The sequence below is a fragment of the Balaenoptera physalus genome (genome assembly GCF_965194825.1).
Source record: "Balaenoptera physalus genome assembly, chromosome: 19".
NCBI classification, from domain to species: Eukaryota; Metazoa; Chordata; class Mammalia; order Artiodactyla; family Balaenopteridae; genus Balaenoptera; species Balaenoptera physalus.
In genome coordinates this window covers 41404087-41421907 of record NC_138900.1, presented here as the reverse complement: position 1 = coordinate 41421907, position 17821 = coordinate 41404087, and the positions used below count along the sequence as shown (strand labels likewise).

General features: G+C 38.2%; 1 protein-coding gene across 12 annotated transcripts in view; it reads left to right on the top strand.

Annotated features, from left to right (window-relative positions):
* The window catches only part of CNOT1 (CCR4-NOT transcription complex subunit 1), a 103573-nt gene that overhangs the window by 68404 nt on the left and 17348 nt on the right, over positions 1 to 17821 (top strand). For 11 of the 12 annotated variants that reach the window (XM_082439468.1, XM_082439476.1, XM_082439474.1 and 8 more), the window contains 15 exons: positions 1136 to 1260; positions 1813 to 2099; positions 3018 to 3096; positions 5441 to 5671; positions 6003 to 6143; positions 7538 to 7717; positions 9485 to 9601; positions 9919 to 10029; positions 10368 to 10445; positions 10619 to 10796; positions 11628 to 11758; positions 14405 to 14701; positions 15420 to 15560; positions 15654 to 15758; positions 16356 to 16475. In XM_082439468.1, coding sequence (XP_082295594.1) covers positions 1136 to 1260; positions 1813 to 2099; positions 3018 to 3096; positions 5441 to 5671; positions 6003 to 6143; positions 7538 to 7717; positions 9485 to 9601; positions 9919 to 10029; positions 10368 to 10445; positions 10619 to 10796; positions 11628 to 11758; positions 14405 to 14701; positions 15420 to 15560; positions 15654 to 15758; positions 16356 to 16475 — 2321 coding nt within the window. Of the gene's footprint in view, positions 1 to 1135; positions 1261 to 1812; positions 2100 to 3017; positions 3097 to 5440; positions 5672 to 6002; positions 6144 to 7537; positions 7718 to 9484; positions 9602 to 9918; positions 10030 to 10367; positions 10446 to 10618; positions 10797 to 11627; positions 11759 to 14404; positions 14702 to 15419; positions 15561 to 15634; positions 15759 to 16355; positions 16476 to 17821 lie in introns of those variants that run through there. The other variant, XM_082439470.1, reaches the window with a different exon arrangement.

Genomic DNA, 17821 nt, shown 5'->3' with positions numbered 1-17821 from the left:
TAGTGTTGTCTGTGATTGTGAAGTGTGACTGATGCATATAAAACTTGCGTGTCCAATTTGTTCTCCCTAGAGTTATATGGACAAAGACATTGACTTATCTTAATATATTGTTAGTAGGGCCGTTGATATGCCTCCTAGATCAGTGGGAGTAAATTCGTACATTTAAATGATTAAAACAAAAATTTGAGGTATCATTCCACCTTTGACCCTGGATTGCCAGAACAAGGTGACAGTTAGTAAGAGGTAGCATCCTTCGAGGTGTCATCCTAAAAGTAAGAAGTAAAGAGAAAAGACTTTCAGCAGTTTAAGTCTATGTGTGTAAGTCTTATACTTATCCTAAAGATTTTTTAGTGTTTTTTGTTGTTTGTTTTTAAACAAATCAGGAGCAGCCAGGAGAATTTCAGATTTCTGTTTCAGCTTGGCAGTTTATAAAGTAAATAACTATATTTTATTTACTTTAATGTTTATTTTAATATAATAGCTTTATGATATATGTAGCCTTATAGTACACATAATTATTGCCATATATATGATGCTACAGAAACCAATTTTTTAAGTTTTAATCTCCTTTAGTATGTTATTTCAAAATCAGAGACGTCCTCTTTGTAGATGCATAGGTATCATTGACTTATAAATATCCTTGTCATTGGGACTAAATATTCATCATACAAGGTTTGAAAGTATACCAAGTGACTTGAAAATGTTAGTGTGAAAGACTTGTCTGAATGTTATGTTTTGTAGCATGCGTTGTGTTTATATCAAGTGTCATGCACATGCATTGAGAATTCGTACATGTAAAAGGTGATTTTTTTAAAAATAAAGTAGTAAAGATTTGTTAACCTCGAGTGAGGTTGTATTGAGGGTAAGTGCATTATGAATTTGAACCTAGTGAACTTTCATGGTGTGATAAATCCTTATGAAGAAAGTACTAGGGTAGGACTATGGTTGTAAGGCAGTTTTGTGAGAATCTTTTGTGTCCCTAGAGCACTTGAATATTGAAACTTGACCACTTAAAACACTTCACTTTATTTTTTTCCTTAAAATTCAAACTATATTGGTCTCTCTGGCTCTGCTTTATGTGGGGGAGTGAAGGAAGAGCCTAAATGCCCACTGGTTGCTTTTCTGTTTCTAACAGCGGACTTGTCTCAGGTGTGGCCAGAGGCAAATCAGCACTTTAGTAAAGAGATAGATGATGAAGCAAACAGCTATTTCCAGAGAATATATAATCACCCACCACATCCAACCATGTCTGTTGATGAGGTGAGTGTCTAGGACGATCTAATTCTTTATGGTTTAGGTAAATCTTAAATAAATGCCCTTTTCAAAGTGAAATCCCAACACAAAGTGTTTTTTTTTTTTTTTTTTAATTAATTAATTAATTAATTTATGGCTGTGTTGGGTCTTCGTTTCTGTGCGAGGGCTTTCTCTAGTTGTGGCAAGCGGGGGCCACTCTTCATCGCAGTGCGCGGGCCTCTCACTATCGCGGCTTCTCTTGTTGCGGAGCACAGGCTCCAGACGTGCAGGCTCAGTAATCGTGGCTCACAGGCCCAGTTGCTCCGCGGCATGTGGGATCTTCCGAGACCAGGGCTCGAACCCGTGTCCCCTGCATTGGCAGGCAGATTCTCAACCACTGCGCCACCAGGGAAGCCCCACAAAGTGTTTTGATATGTCTGTGCATCTTTGGAAACCTTAATATTTGTCTCAAGCTCAGTTTATTGTTAAATATTCTGCTTGACAATAAAGAATATTTGAGGAATGCTCTTAATAATGGTTTCCTTTATGTGTATATTATTTTTGTCTTGCTTTCTCCAGGTATTAGAAATGCTACAGAGGTTTAAAGATTCTACCATAAAGAGAGAACGAGAAGTATTTAACTGTATGCTAAGGAACTTGTTTGAAGAATATCGGTTCTTCCCCCAGTACCCTGATAAAGAGTTACATATAACAGCCTGCCTGTTCGGTGGGATAATTGAAAAAGGACTGGTCACTTACATGGCACTAGGTTTGGCCCTACGATATGTTCTTGAAGCCTTACGCAAGCCTTTTGGATCCAAAATGTATTATTTTGGGATTGCTGCACTAGATAGATTTAAAAATAGGTGAGTGGATAGGTTTCCTGTGAAGCTTCTCTTTTTTAATATAAGGAGAAACAGTAGCTTACTTTTCAACTAATTCTTGCCATGCCTTATCATTATATGTATATTAACTAATCTTAATGACAAGTAAAAGAGGAAGAAGTGAAGACAATTAAATTCGTTACAATTGACAAATATGTGGTAGGAAAAGTATAAAATGAAATGGCAATTTTTTTGGTTTGTTTATTGAGGTATACTTTATATACGTAAAAGTCAGTATTTTAGGTGAACAGGTCTTTGAAGTTTGACAAATTCTAACAGTTGTATAACCACTGCCACCAACACCACAGTCAAGATACGGAATATTTTCGTCACCCCCAAGAAGTTTTCTTATTCCCCCTTTGTAGTTAACTTTCCCTCACGTCTAACCCCTGGCAGTCACTGATCTGATTTGTCTAGTTTTTCCAGAGTATTATTTAAATGGAATCATACACAATGTGTATGAGTCTGACTTGCACAAAGCACGATGCTTTCGAGATTTATCCATGTTACTGCATGTTTCAGTAGTCTGTTTCTTTTTATTGCTGTGTATGTAGTATTCCATTGTATGGGTTCATTAGCAAATTGTTTTTCTATTCACCTGTTGATGAACATTTGGAGTCGTTTCCAGACAGTAGTTTTAGTGGCTCATTGTAATCTAATATTAAGTGGAATAAGACCTTTAAAAAACAATCAGTGATACTGTTTTTTGATGTAAAAGGGGTGAAGTTCATAAATATCCACCCCCTTACTTCTTTGTTCTTCCTTTTGGCATTCTCTTCAAATAAGGTATTTCAAAGGTAGAAAGGGGGGAAATGGCCTAGACTAGCTTTTGAAAAATTTTAAATCGTGCTGCCTCTGTTCTTACATGAAATGGTAAAGAATGAATGTTTTTGTTCGCAGATTGAAGGACTATCCCCAGTATTGTCAGCACTTGGCTTCTATTAGTCACTTTATGCAATTTCCACATCATTTACAGGAGGTAAGTGTCTTCAGTACCTAAGTAGTTGGATGGTTTAATCTATTTTAATTTGAATTTGGATTTACTGGCAATGGCATTAAGATTTCTTAATGATTGGCATGATGCAGGTATACGTATTATTTGTTGCTTGTTTTGCAGCTTAATCATGAAAAAACACGGATTTTGGGTTACCTTTTGTAAGCAGTGGTTTTGCTTGATTTAATAAAAGACTTTTGCTAGTTCTTTTAGCCTAATAATGCTATTGAGGTAGACATCTTTCGCTGTTACCAAGAATCCCTTGCCTGAGTCTAAAAAGGATTTGGAGTGGGACTCTGATTAAAATAAGTAAAGTTGTCCCTCTGATTTAAATGTTAACGTGAATCAGAGCTGTTCCTTTTTGTTGTTTTGTTGTTGTTGGTGGTTTGGTTTGGTTTTTGTTTGTTTGGTTTTGGGCGGGGGGTGTGCTGTTCCACGCGGCTTGTAGAATCTTAGTTCCCCCACCAGGGATTGAACCAGGGCCACGGCAGTGAAAGCGCCGAGTCCTAACCACTGGACCGCCAGGGAATTCCCAGAGCTGTTTCATATAAAACTTTCAGACCAGCTGTTTCTTAAAAATACAGCCTTCTTAAAGTACCTGCTTAGATTCCTTTGAGGTTAAAAAGGAGACAGTCCCTGAGGAAATGGACCTAGAGAATATACATTTTAAGCCATGTTATGTGATTATTCTTGAAATTTGTAAACTATTACTTTAATGATTAATTTTAGGTGATTACTAAACATTCACACTTTTGCCTTACCTTTGGTCAAAGTCAGCTTATAGAGAACAAAGAAAGTTGATTAATCTCTATTAACTTTATTTTACTTTTTTAAAATAAAAGATGAACTGCTTTATAAGATCATATTTTTAAGAAATCAGAAAGATCAGAATTTGACCTACTTTTAATTCTATTATAATTTAGTCCAGCGCTTTCTACCTCATCCCACTGGGTTTGTTTGTAGGAGGGTAGGGTCATTATGATGGTTTAGCCTAGGAAACCATAGCATGGGGGGCAGGAGTGTATTCATGCCTCTTGAGGGGGTGGAGGACTGTGCCAAAACTATAGCACTGAAAACTAGACAGGAAAGCAGAGTTTGAAAAGCTAGGATGGGAGGTCAGAGGCTTACTACAATCAAGTGTTTTTGGAATTGAGAGCTGGGAATATGGGCCTTGGAAGACTAGAGAGAACAAGGGAGGTGGTATGAAAGTGATCACACAAAGCAGTGATTCTAGTTCGCACTGTAACAAGATACCCAGAGAAGAGAAGGGAGGTCATTGTTTATATTTCTAGAGTCAATTTAAAGGACTGTACTTTCTTCAGAGATTGTCCTTCCTTGAAAATGTCCCCTTTTTTGAATAAAGTTACTGTATATATAGATAATAGTTTGTTTTGTTATAGGTACAAGCTGTGGGAAATAGTATCACAAAGGGTGTGTCAGTCTTCTGATTTGTGTGTGAGAAGGAATTTTATTGGTCTGTGAAATGAAAAAAAAAGAAAGAAAAACTTGTCCTAGAACATCCAGTATCATGCTTACTTCCCGTTGGCTAGGTGGTGTGGTATACACTGTTTTGTGGTAATAGCTTTATTGAGAGAGGACTCACATTGCAGTGTGTTTTTTAGGCCATGGTTTTCTCTCATCAGCGTCCAATAGAAAAGAAATTAGTTTGGGCTTCCCTGGTGGTGCAGTGGTTAAGAATCCGCCTGCCAATGCAGGGGACATGGGTTCGAGCCCTGGTCCGGGAAGATCCCACATGTCGTGGAGCAACTAAGCCCGTGCGCCACAACTACTGAGCCCGCATGCCACAACTACTGAAGCCCGCACGCCTAGAGCTCGTGCTCGCCAACAAGAGAAGCCACCGCAATGAGAAGCCCACGCACCACAACGAAGAGTAGCCCCCACTAGTGGCAACTAGAGAAAGCCCGCACGCAGCAACAAAGACCCAACACAGCCAAAAATAAATAAAATTTAAAAAAAAGAAATCAGTTTACTATATAAATTTTAAAACTTTAAAGTTTACATGTATTAAGGGATTTAAGGAAATTTATATGCAGGCATTTGTGGCTACTCTTTTGGAACTTGTTTTGTTAGACTAGTAGTTCTCTTATAAATACTTTAAAAACATTAAAAGTGGAGTTCGTGGTATCCACTATATATTATAGATATAGGAATATGGACCAGAATGGGGTGAGACGTAAGGGAGATAGATGAACCAAAAGAGTGCTCTGAAATAATTTCTATTCTCTCAGTAGTGAGCGAAGTGTAATTCAAAAATTTCAGTTTCTGTTAAGAACTCTTTTAATGTGTTTCTCTCTCCCTACCCCCATAGTATATCGAGTATGGACAGCAATCTAGAGATCCTCCTGTGAAAATGCAGGGCTCTATCACAACCCCTGGAAGTATTGCACTGGCTCAAGCCCAGGCCCAGGCCCAGGTTCCAGCGAAAGCTCCCCTTGCTGGTCAGGTTAGCACTATGGTAACCACCTCAACAACCACCACTGTTGCTAAAACAGTTACAGTCACCAGGCCAACTGGAGTCAGCTTTAAGAAAGATGTGCCAGTAAGTAGGTCTATCTTTTTTCTTTGTTGGATTTGATATGTTGTAATATATCCAGTAGTGAACATGTATTTTAATTTTATTATAAACAACACATGCCTACTAAAAAAAAAAAAGCATTTCTCCCTTTGTCCCTCCGCCTTCCCACCCCGATTTCCCACACACAGCCACTATTAATAATAGTTCAATACATATTCTTTCCAGCACTTCCAGTACACAATCATACACACCATGTATATTTTGTATACTAAAGAAATCTGTATACATTTTCCCCCGCTGGGATTTGTCTAGGAAGGATTTCAGTTTGTTTATTTTATGTATTTTATTTCTTTAGCCTTCTATTAATACTACAAATATAGATACATTACTTGTGGCCACAGATCAAACAGAGAGAATCGTAGAGCCCCCAGAAAATATCCAAGAGAAAATTGCTTTTATCTTCAACAACCTCTCCCAGTCAAATATGACACAAAAGGTGAGTCTGAAATAATAGTTTATATATCACTACCAATGCTCTCTGCTCTTTTCCTTGATGGGTTGGGGGATTTATATATGACATTCTGCACCCTTTTAATACTTTTAAAGGTAGAGATAATAGAATGAAAATGAAGGGAACATGGATATACAACTACTGGTTGTGGATTTTGTAGACATTAAATAGCACTGGCTTTATTTTATTTTATTTTATTTTATTCTATTTTGGCCGCACCTTGTGGCATGTGGGATCTTAGTTACCCAACCAGGGATCAAACCCACACCCCCTGCAGTGGAAGCACGGTGTCTTAACCACTGGACCTCCAGGGAAGTCCCAAACAGCATTGTTTTGCAGTGAGTTACAGCCTTTTTGAAGTAAACTTGAAAATGATTTCATGATGATGGAAATTTCATTTGTATTTCTAATCACAATTCATGTCCTCCCAGAAACCATTAGGCACCGAATAAGTGAGGTAGAGCTTCTGAAAAGTAATGATGCACAAGATTATGTGCTAAGACAATACTTGACAATGTCCGTTTTAGTCAACAAGATTAGCCTGAACAAGTGGGTTTTGAGATGTAATTTTTAATGCAAGTACTGTTTTTGAAAATCCCACCATAATTGATTGGGGGAGAATTTTGAAGCACTCAGCATCCCTTTTGGAAGAGAAGTTTCAAACTTTACAGATAATTCCTGGAGATATAAATTTAGGAAAACAATAGTTCTGGTGTCAGGTCTGTTAATAGCAGGTTTGTAGATTAGTAATTTATCCTCTTTTGGTCAAATGGAGAGTAAGTAAGATGGGGTTGAGGGACTACATATTTTGTAATTTTAAAGTTTAAAGTGACGGTAGATGTTTCAGTTCTAATCACCCAGTTAAAGAGATGATTGACTCTATACTTAGATGGAGTTGAACATACTGTACTTGGGTAGCATCTGTCTGAAATTGGGGAGAGATGTAGCATGGTACTTTATTTTTGTCTGTGTTGGGTCTTCGTTGCTGCACGCAGGCTTTCTCTAGTTGTGGTGAGCGGGGGCTACTCTTCCTTGCGGTGCGCGAGCTTCTCAGTGCAGTGGCTTCTCTTGTTTCGGAGCATGGGCTCTAGGCGTGTGGGCTTCAGTAGTTGCGGCCCGTGGCCTCAGTAGTTGTGGTGCACGGGCTTAGTTGCTCCGTGGCATGTGGGATCTTCCCCGACCAGGGCTCCGAACCCATGTCCCCTGCATTGGCAAGCGGATTCTTAACCACTGAGCCACCAGGGAAGCCCTAGCATGTACTTTAGCATCTAATTTTGCAAGGAGCCACATGCTGTAATATTGTTCACAGAAACAAAACACAAAACTGTTATTTTATCATCTTTTAATTGTATACTTCCCATGTTACAATGGTTGGCTAGGTTGAAGAACTAAAGGAAACTGTGAAGGAAGAATTTATGCCTTGGGTTTCACAATACCTGGTTATGAAGAGAGTCAGTATTGAGCCAAACTTTCACAGCCTATATTCAAACTTCCTTGACACACTGAAGAATCCTGAATTTAATAAGATGGTTCTGAATGAGACCTATAGAAACATCAAAGTAAGTGTTGTATTTCTTTTTATTAATGTTTTGAGTTTGGAAATACTTGTTTGTACAGGTGTAATTGGAGGGGGAGGGGTATTGCTGTTTTCTCCTGTATGTGTATATGTTAAAGTATTTATGAAAGTTGCTCTAGGGTTTCTTTCAAATATAGAACTAAATTTTCTTGAAGAATTTAGTCTCACAGACACATTCTGTGCACTGTTTACTTTGAAAGTAACCACTCTTGTGAATTTGTTTTCATCATTCTATGCATGGTTTTGAAATCTTTACCCTTTGTGCATGTTTTTAGGAAAACAATAGTTCTGGTGTCAGGTCTGTTAATAGCAGGTTGTAGATTAGTAATTTATCCTCTTTTGGTCAAGTGGGGAGTAAGTAAGATGGGGTTGAGGGACTACATATTTTGTAATTTTAAAGTTTAAAGTGACGGTAGATGTTTCAGTTCTTTTTTCTCCCTCATATTATTTGATTATATACTCTTAGCTTTAATCCCTCTGTTTTTAATAGTCTTATAGAAATCCATTATATTGGTTGTTAATATCTTTCACTATTACAGAAACAGTGCTGCAGTGAGTATTTTCCCTTATGTCTTAAATGCAAGATATCTCAAGACTCTAGACCTATTGTGGAATAGGTGTTGTTTAGCATTCTCAGAAGTTTAAGTTCACACTCTTCCTAATGAGCTAATGCTTGTTCTGTAAAATCCAAATGCTTGTTCTGTAAAATCCAAGTATTTTTCTTAGGAGGAATAACTTTTCAGGAAAACAGTGTGAACCAGCATGTAGCTGAAAACATTCTTTGCTGAATAACTTGGAATATTGGCTTAGGAACCAGCACTATATTTAAACCTGTGGATAGGAATTTTCCCTATTCTTGGTTACGCTGTAGTGCAAAAGAATTCCTGGCTCCTTTCTGTTGCACAGCTGACTTTGTGCCATTCTGCTGTTGCTGTATGGAGTTAAGGAACATAACTATATTCAGCCTTTGTTATTTGATAGTAAGGATGATTGGGATATATGAAAATTTCCACATAATTTGGAGCAGAATTTCAAGATCCTTTCTTTTAAACAAAAGTTTAAATTACAAATTTAAAGTCATAAATTAAAAGGTATCATATAGTAAGTGGATATATGTGTGTACCCAAGACACTCTTCGTGTGTACCAAAGGCACTCTCATGTGTTGGTTCTGTCCCCCTTAAGAAAGTAAGAAGTAAAGAATTGAAGAAATGGATTAGGTCTCCTAGAAATGTGATAAGTGTGTAAGCAATATTACACTGTATTCTAGAAAGTTATCTTAGTTGTCTCCAGAGATAATGCTAAAGATCACAACATGTACTGCAATCTTGTTATGTTCCTCAGTATGCCTGCTGTCTGGGAAGGACTTAAAAAGTATAGCTATAGTCTTCATTTGAATTGAATTTAGCTCTTCCAGATAGATTTGCAGTTGGGTCTCTGCTTCAAACCTAGCTAAAATTTTCAGTTGTGGGACCATACATGATACTTTTAACCTTGTGTTACTTTATACAGTATATTTGTATTACCTTTTTTGTTTGTTTGTTTGTTTTTAATGGAAAGGCATTTGAAGGTAAAAATGTCACTGAACACAACAAAATATCACAATGATACATGGACAAGATCTACTTTGGGGGCATGTTCTCTATTGACAGCTTGTTTTTAATGTAGAATAATGGAATTCTTAAACATTTAGTTGAGAATATTTTTTTATAAGCTCATTGTCATACCTTCCTTAATCCTGCACTATTTCAGGTGCTCCTGACCTCTGATAAAGCTGCAGCCAATTTCTCTGATCGTTCTTTGCTGAAGAATTTGGGACATTGGCTAGGAATGATCACACTAGCTAAAAATAAACCCATCTTACACACTGTGAGTTTCAACTAAAAGCTCATGTAAAACTTGAGAATGTTCATACAGCATATTCTGTTTAAAAGTCTTGACTTTATTTGGGGCTGTAAAAGTTTGGCCCATGTTTTGAATCCCTGATTGCATGCTCATGGCCTCACATTGTTTAGCAGGATAAACAAAAGCCAATAAGGTATGATTGTTACCCCTTCCTTTTCATAAGGCAAGGGTCAAGTTATTGATTCCAATTTCAGGGGCGAGTTTGGCAAGGTATAATTGGGGGTGTTTTGTGAGGGATTTTCTAGTATATTACCAGCTTTTAAAAATGTTTTTTATTCTAGGACTTGGATGTAAAATCTTTGCTGCTAGAGGCTTATGTTAAAGGACAGCAAGAGTTGCTCTATGTAGTCCCCTTTGTTGCCAAAGTCTTAGAATCTAGCATTCGTAGTGTGGTGAGTAAATTTTAATATTTTATTGATGGCTAATTTGTAAGAGTTAGTTTGTTTTAGCACAAGGTTTAGAGGCTATATCCTTAGTTCTTATGGACATAGAGCTAGTTCAGTTAGTTTTCCTCAGGGAAACTTGGGATTTCCAAATTGAGAGGCCAAGTAGTATTATAGGACTGGTTTTAATGGGTGGTTTTGGGTTCTGGTGTTTTTCTGAAATATAATATTATAGATGGGAAGGCTAGGGGTTTTATTATGGCCACATAGGTGTTAGTGCTTAACTTTTAGATAATACAAATTAAAGAGTAATTTTGGGGCAAGCTTAACATAACGGTTTTCTTTAGGTTTTTAGGCCACCCAACCCCTGGACAATGGCAATTATGAATGTATTAGCTGAGCTACATCAGGAACATGACTTAAAGGTAAATTTGTTGCTCTTTATCCCTAAGAACATTCTCTGGCTTTACATTATTAAAATTTACAGGAAAAAGAGGGTATTTGGGGGGAAGCACTATGACAAATGGGTGAGAATACTGTATAATATGAAGCTAAATTTTCATTTTTAATATTCTAATTGAATACTGGAATTATGCAGTTAAACTTGAAGTTTGAGATTGAGGTCCTCTGCAAGAACCTTGCATTAGACATCAATGAGCTGAAACCTGGAAACCTCCTAAAGGATAAAGATCGCCTAAAGAACTTAGATGAGCAACTCTCTGCTCCAAAGAAAGATGTCAAGCAGCCAGAAGAGCTCCCTCCAATCACAACCACAAGTAAGTGTGATAATTAGCCCTCTGTTTATCAGATGTTCTCTTTAATGGTACATTCCCATGCATATAACAAATTATAATTATTCTGTGTAATGGGGTGCTGAAACTTTGTGTACTTTCTGGTGAGCCTTCTAAATTATTAAGTAAAAGTTAGTTATGTTTAGGCATTGTCTTACTGTATTCGAATCTATCTGGGTAGTTCATGTGGTATTCATAACTAATATTATTAATCAGTTGTTTCTCATATCCCAACTAAGCCAGGTTATCTTTTACATTGTTTGAGGTCTCCGAGAAAGAATTGCATTGGCATGATGACCTGTGTTATTCCTCAAATCTGGGGGTGGCCAGATCAGCTCGACCTGTTAGGGGAGTGGATTATTTGACCTGGGTCCAGGAGGATTGGAAGTGCGGGGGCTGTAGGAGTGTAGAATGGTTGGGAGTTGTAGTTAGAATGAACCAGCTTTTCTTCTTTTTCTCAGCTCTCAGTTTAAGAATCCCCAGGTAAATTGAGGGAACAGCCTAGGTTGAAAACTGACATCTATAATATAGAATAATCGAACAAGGCTTGGGCCTGCTAATGTGGTGTGACCCCTCAATTGCTTTCTGTGGCCACCGTGCACCAATACAGTTTTACATGCTTTGTTCAAATCTCTATTAAAATAACAATTTCCCTTATAATAATTCAAGGTGGAAGAATGTGACCTGTTCCACCCCTTCCCCCATTCAATTAGTTTAATTAGATAAAGACCACATGATGCCCTGCTAATTTTATAGTAAAGTCAAGAAGTGTGCTCCTTTAATTAATAAGCTCTTATTTTATCTCTCTACATTTAGCAACTTCTACAACACCAGCTACCAGTACCACCTGTACAGCCACGGTTCCACCACAGCCACAGTACAGCTACCATGACATCAATGTCTATTCCCTTGCAGGCCTGGCACCACACATTACTCTAAACCCAACAGTAAGTAAACACCACCCTATTCCTCAATTCCTACTTTGTGACAAGGTAGACTGGTTACTTTCCCATCCCTCTTCCCCTTCCTTCTGGATTCCTAGGTTGTAGGCTTTTGTGGCAGAGAGTAGGGATCAGGAATTGCTGTGTAGTATAGCTGAGATCTTTTTTCTACTCTAAAAATAAGTCGTTGTGACTAGACATCACTTATATTGGCCCCTCATATCCAAACCCATGAAAATTAAGTAAGCTGCCAATATAATCACAATCTCTAAGTATTCCTTATATAGTCAGAAGATGCTTAGTGTATACCATAGGTTTTTGTTCTCTTTTTATTATTATTTTATTTTATCATTATTATTTATTTATTTTTGGCCGTGTTGGGTCTTTGTTGCTGTGTGCAGGCTTTCTCTAGTCGCGGCGAGCGGGGGCTACTCTTTGCTGCTGTGCGCGGGCTTCTCATTGCGGTGGCTTCTCTTGTTGTGGAACACAGGCTATAGGCGCACAAGCTTCAGTAGTTGTGGCACACAGGCTCAGGAGTTATGGCTTGCAGGCTCTAGAGCGCAGGCTCAGTAGTTGTGGCGCACGGGCTTAGTTGCTCCGCGGCATGTGGGATCTTCCCGGACCAGGACTTGAACCCATGTCCCCTGCATTGGCAGGTGGATTCTTAACCACTGTGCCACCGGGGAAGTCCCTAGGTTTTTGTTCTTTATTATCATGTCACCTTAGCCTTGCATTAAGCCATATCTCTTGGAAGATAGCTGGAACTGAGCTGGGGGGGGGGGGGTGGTGGTGGGGTGTGTGTGTGTGTGTGTGTGTGTGTGTGTGTGTGTGTGTGTGTGTGTGTGTGTGTGTGTGTGTGTGTGTGTGTGTGTGTGTGTGTGTGTGTGTGTGTGTGTGTGTGTGTGTGTGTGTGTAGTCTCCAGGCCAAGGTCTGGAAGTGGACTTAGTACGTTCAGTTATGTTTCTGTGGCCTGATTCTGTGAGATTGTCTGGTCTATTACGTAACTTCCCGTCAGTCTTTTTTCCTATACTTAAAGGTAGTATTCTACTCTGTATATTGAGGGTGATGATTGATTGCTTGTTTATCCTCATTCTCTTATTCTGCTTAACACAGTTGTTTAGTTCAAAATCAGATTTCATGGTCTTTACTTTTTAGAAATTGAAACAGTCGTAACATAAATACATTGAAGTTTTGTATTTTAAAGGACTTTGAAAGGGTTTTAAAGAGATCATTTTTAACCTGTTTTTGTTTGTTTTTGCTTCTGTAGATGTGGCACTTGGTTTTTGGGGAAAAAACTAGGTCTAGAAATTATGATTCTCTTTTATAATACTCCCAATAATTGAATATTTTTATAAGTTCATCATGAATATTTTTTTAAGTTTCTTAAAAATTCAGTGAATGCCTGGAAGCAGTCTTTCAATGAAGCAGGTTTCAGTGTATGGTAATTTTTTATAAAACGCTTGCTATTTTGAAAATAATAGTTTTTGTAGAAAGCCTTTTCTCTTATAGCCATTATCTTGTAATAACTTAGTGGAGTGTAATCTATAAAAATACTGATTACTACGCTGTACACCTGAAACTAATGTAATATTTTAAGTCAACTATACTTCAGTAAAATTTTTTAATTTAAAAAACAAAAGTACCATGCAGAAAGTGAACAGACAAGCCACAAACAGAAATGATAGTCCCAATAGATATAACCACAAAGGATTAGTATTTAGTGCATATAAATAAACCTGCAAACCAAGAAAAGAACCCAACAGAAAAACTGAAGATATATTTTGTAGAAGAAGAAATATCAAAAGTCATCCAGCATATGGAAAATGCTAAACCTCATTAGCTGTCAGGAAAATGCAAATTAAAACCACAATATAAAATTTAAAATCCCCCAACTAGGCAAAAATTGAAAGTATGATCATACCAGCTGTTGGTACAATAGAAACTGTTATGCATTGCTGGTGGGGGGTATAATATAATCATTTTGGGGAAAAAAATATGGCATAACCTATTAAAACAGAATATGTGATTTTAAAAAAAAAGTCTTTTCTCTGTAAACTTGATTCTTTTCGCATTTCCCCATGCTACTAAAGAAGCTTCTCTTCTTTCTTTCTTTTTTTTTAAATATTTATTTATGGCTGCGTTGGGTCTTAGTTGTCATGCACAGGCTTCTTTCTAGTTGTGGCACGCGGGTTCCAGAGCGCATGGGATCAGTAGTTGGCATCACACGGGCTTAGTTGCCCCTTGGCATGGCATGTGGTATCTTAGTCCCCCAACCAGGGATCGAACCCGTGTCCTCTGCGTTGGAAGGCAGATTTTTTAACCACTGGACCACCAGGGAAGTCCCAAGAAGTTACTTTCTTTAGGAGTACTTGAGCCACAAATTTTGACTAAGCAGGTAGTGTCTTTAAGCATCTTGTAATGAACAGTTTGCCCATTAAATTTTATCTATAATCATGTATCACAAGATATACTGACTACTATGCCTTCTTTGGAGCCCAGGTTGTTCCCTTAGCTTTTCATTGGTTAATTTAAAGTAGAAATTGGTAGTTCATGGTTAACCTTGAAATAATGACAAAAACATGGGTGTGATTACTGACAGAAATTGGGTTGTCTTATTTAAACAAGCTATTGACTTGTTTTTTCCTCCCTAGATTCCCTTGTTTCAGGCCCATCCACAGTTGAAGCAGTGTGTGCGCCAAGCAATTGAAAGGGCGGTCCAGGAGCTGGTCCATCCTGTAGTGGATCGATCAATTAAGATTGCCATGACTACTTGTGAGCAAATAGTCAGGAAAGATTTTGCCCTGGATTCTGAGGAATCTCGAATGCGAATAGCAGCTCATCACATGATGCGAAACTTGACAGCTGGAATGGCTATGATTACTTGCAGGGAACCTTTACTCATGAGCATATCCACCAACCTGAAAAACAGTTTTGCCTCAGCCCTTCGTGTAAGTCGATTATTTTCTTGTTGTTGTATAAAACTCATTATTGCTTATCTGAAAATGTTTCTTTTCCTTTGCTAGTAACAGTGAGCATTTCCACTTATTATAATAGTTACCATATGTGTTTGATGTCCTCCCCTTTAGACTGTAAATTCTGTGAGGTGAAGCATCATGTCTGTTTTTGCTCACTATTATATCCTTAATAATGTTTGGCAGATAGTAGATACTCCAGATATTTACTGGTTTAAAGAAATGAAGGATTTTTTTAAAAACTGCCTAAGTTAACAGTCTTGATTCTGTTTACCATGAAGAATTTAAAGTACTTTGGAGTAGGACAGTACAAAACAACTTAAAGTGACTCTATGTCTGTGCGAGCACACACACACCACACAGACACACACATACACTCTTCAGGTAACTCAGTTATTAATTTGGGGTCTCAGATGTCGTGGGTAATAATGCCTTTGTTTACTGCTTTACTGCTTTCATAGTGTTCACCATCTTCACAGAAACCTGGTAAGATGTTTCAGTTGAGTAGTATTTTCATCTTGTAGATGAAGATGATTGTTAGACTATTTCATGGTCACAGCTAATGAGTCATAAGTAGAGTTGGAACTTCTAAAATTAATTTGTCTAAGCACTGCATTTTCTATTATCCCATCTATCTGCTTCGTCTACCCACAGAAAACTTTAAATTTTTTTCTCTCTCCCCCCCTCCCAATAGACTGCATCCCCACAACAAAGGGAAATGATGGATCAGGCAGCTGCTCAGTTAGCTCAGGACAATTGTGAATTAGCTTGCTGTTTTATTCAGAAGACTGCAGTAGAAAAAGCAGGCCCTGAGATGGACAAGAGATTAGCAACTGTAAGTGTTTAGCATTTGCCTTTTAAGTATTTTGTTTTTCCATTTAAGAAAGTGCCTCATAACAAGAACCTCAGTGACTTTTTTTGTTTGCAGGAATTTGAGCTGAGAAAACATGCTAGGCAAGAAGGGCGCAGGTACTGTGATCCTGTTGTGTTAACATACCAAGCTGAGCGGATGCCAGAGCAAATCAGGCTGAAAGTGAGAATTGGGGGCTCTGTCTCTCCCTGCCCCATCTTTGTTTTCTTTCTGTTCTTGTTGCTTAACTCCTCACCAGGACTAGGATAGGGGGTTTAAATGCTGTTTCTGAGAAAACATTTCATTTCACTTAAAGGTTACCTGTGGAGAAGACATAGAAATAGCTTAGATGTGTCCCCTCCCCCTATTGTTGAAGTGCCTTTTAGTTTTTGTTTCCCAACTTGGTCTTCCCTTCTGGTACTTGAGTTTTTATTGCTAGTTGGTTGTTGGTGAGAAGACGATGTTGAGAAATTTTATCATTTTTACCAGCTCCACTGGAGAATTGCACTGGCAGCATGGTCCTACTTGAGTCATTTTCCAGTGGAAAAGCTCTTAATTTATAAATAAGGGTGACTCTAACAGGTCTCAGGGAAATAGGAAACACTGAACTGTGTGCATGCACATGCATGCATGTTCAGTCATGCTGTTAAATGTTGTAATGACTCCTGTGTCCCTTCTCAGAACCCCTGTGCTTACTCCCATGCAAAATTTCCATTTTGATAAAAAGGTTTCCCTTGATTGTGAAGAGAATCCTGTTAAAGTAAGTTTTCTTCTTCCAAGGTTGGTGGTGTGGACCCAAAGCAGCTGGCTGTTTATGAAGAGTTTGCACGCAATGTGCCTGGCTTCTTGCCTACAAATGATTTAAGTCAGCCCACAGGATTTTTAGCTCAGCCCATGAAGGTAAATACTCGTCTTGGATTAAATTGAGTAATTTACAGTTTAATTTGAATGTTTTTGTCAGTTAATCTATCACTGGTTCCTGGGAGCTTAAGTTATAGGGAAAAAAATTACCCACGGTTGTTGAGTTGTATAGATATTCTTTGTATCAGATAAGCATGGCATTCGGGAATTTTTTTAAATCCATGAGGTTGATTTAACTTTCATGTTTGGCCTAACTAAAGGAATTTACGTGGTGACCTCATGGCTTCCTCTGTTCTTTATAAAAACATTTTCTAAAAATTTGAAATGTTATTTACACAGAAGTTGAAAATGTAAGGGGAAACATTTTCCTTTTGAACCATTTGAACATAGGTGCTGATCTTGATGGCCCAGTCTCTTGAATCCTTTGGTCTGTGTTTCCTACAAAGACGTTCTTCTGTGTGACCATTGTATAACCATTGAAATCAGGAAGTTAACACTGATACCTTAGTATCATCTAATCCTTAGACCTAATTCAAGTTTTACCAAGTGTCCCAGTATTGTCTTTTTGGAGTAAAAGGACCTAAATCAGAATCACGCATTTCAGGGAATTCCCTGGCGGTCCGGTGGATAGGACTCTGTGCTTGTACTGTGGGGGCCTGGGTTCGATCCCTGGTCAGGTAACTAAGATCCCGAAAGCTGTGCGGCGCACCACCCCCCCCCCCCCCCAAAAAAAAAAAAAAAAACACCACACATTTCATTTAGTCGTCATATTTAAAATTTTTCCTGCAGGTCAGTCTACTCCAGCTCCTTTTCTCATCTTCCCATGGCCTTCACACTTTGATTACAGGCCAGTGATTTTGTAGAATGATCTGATTTGGGTTTGTACAGTATGTTCTCATGAATAGATTCAGGTAGTACATCTTTGATAGGAATACCACAGAAATGATGCTGTGTTCTTATTCTGTCCTATTAGGTTTTGACAGTTGGCCTGAATACTATATTTTCCATGGTTTGGATTATATACTTTCATAGGCTGCAGATTAGATGCTACAAGTGGTGCTGCTCTCAGCCTTTCCCATTATTTATCATGCTCTTTCATCACTTGATTGTATTGGTGTCTGCAAGGCTTTCCACTATCAAGTAAACAAAACACACCCCCACCAGTGCTTGCTTTGCACTGCACCACTTAATGGCATCAAGACCAAACAGTTCAGGAAGGGGAATGGAAGAGCCCCTCCATGTTTTGATGAAAAAGAGAGAGAGAAAAAAAATAATAAGGGTAGTTAGTTGCGGCATGCGGGATCTGTAATTGCGGCGCGGGCTCTTCGTTGCGGCGCGGGCTCTTCGTTGTGGCGTGTGGATTTTCTCTCTCTAGTTGTGGTGCG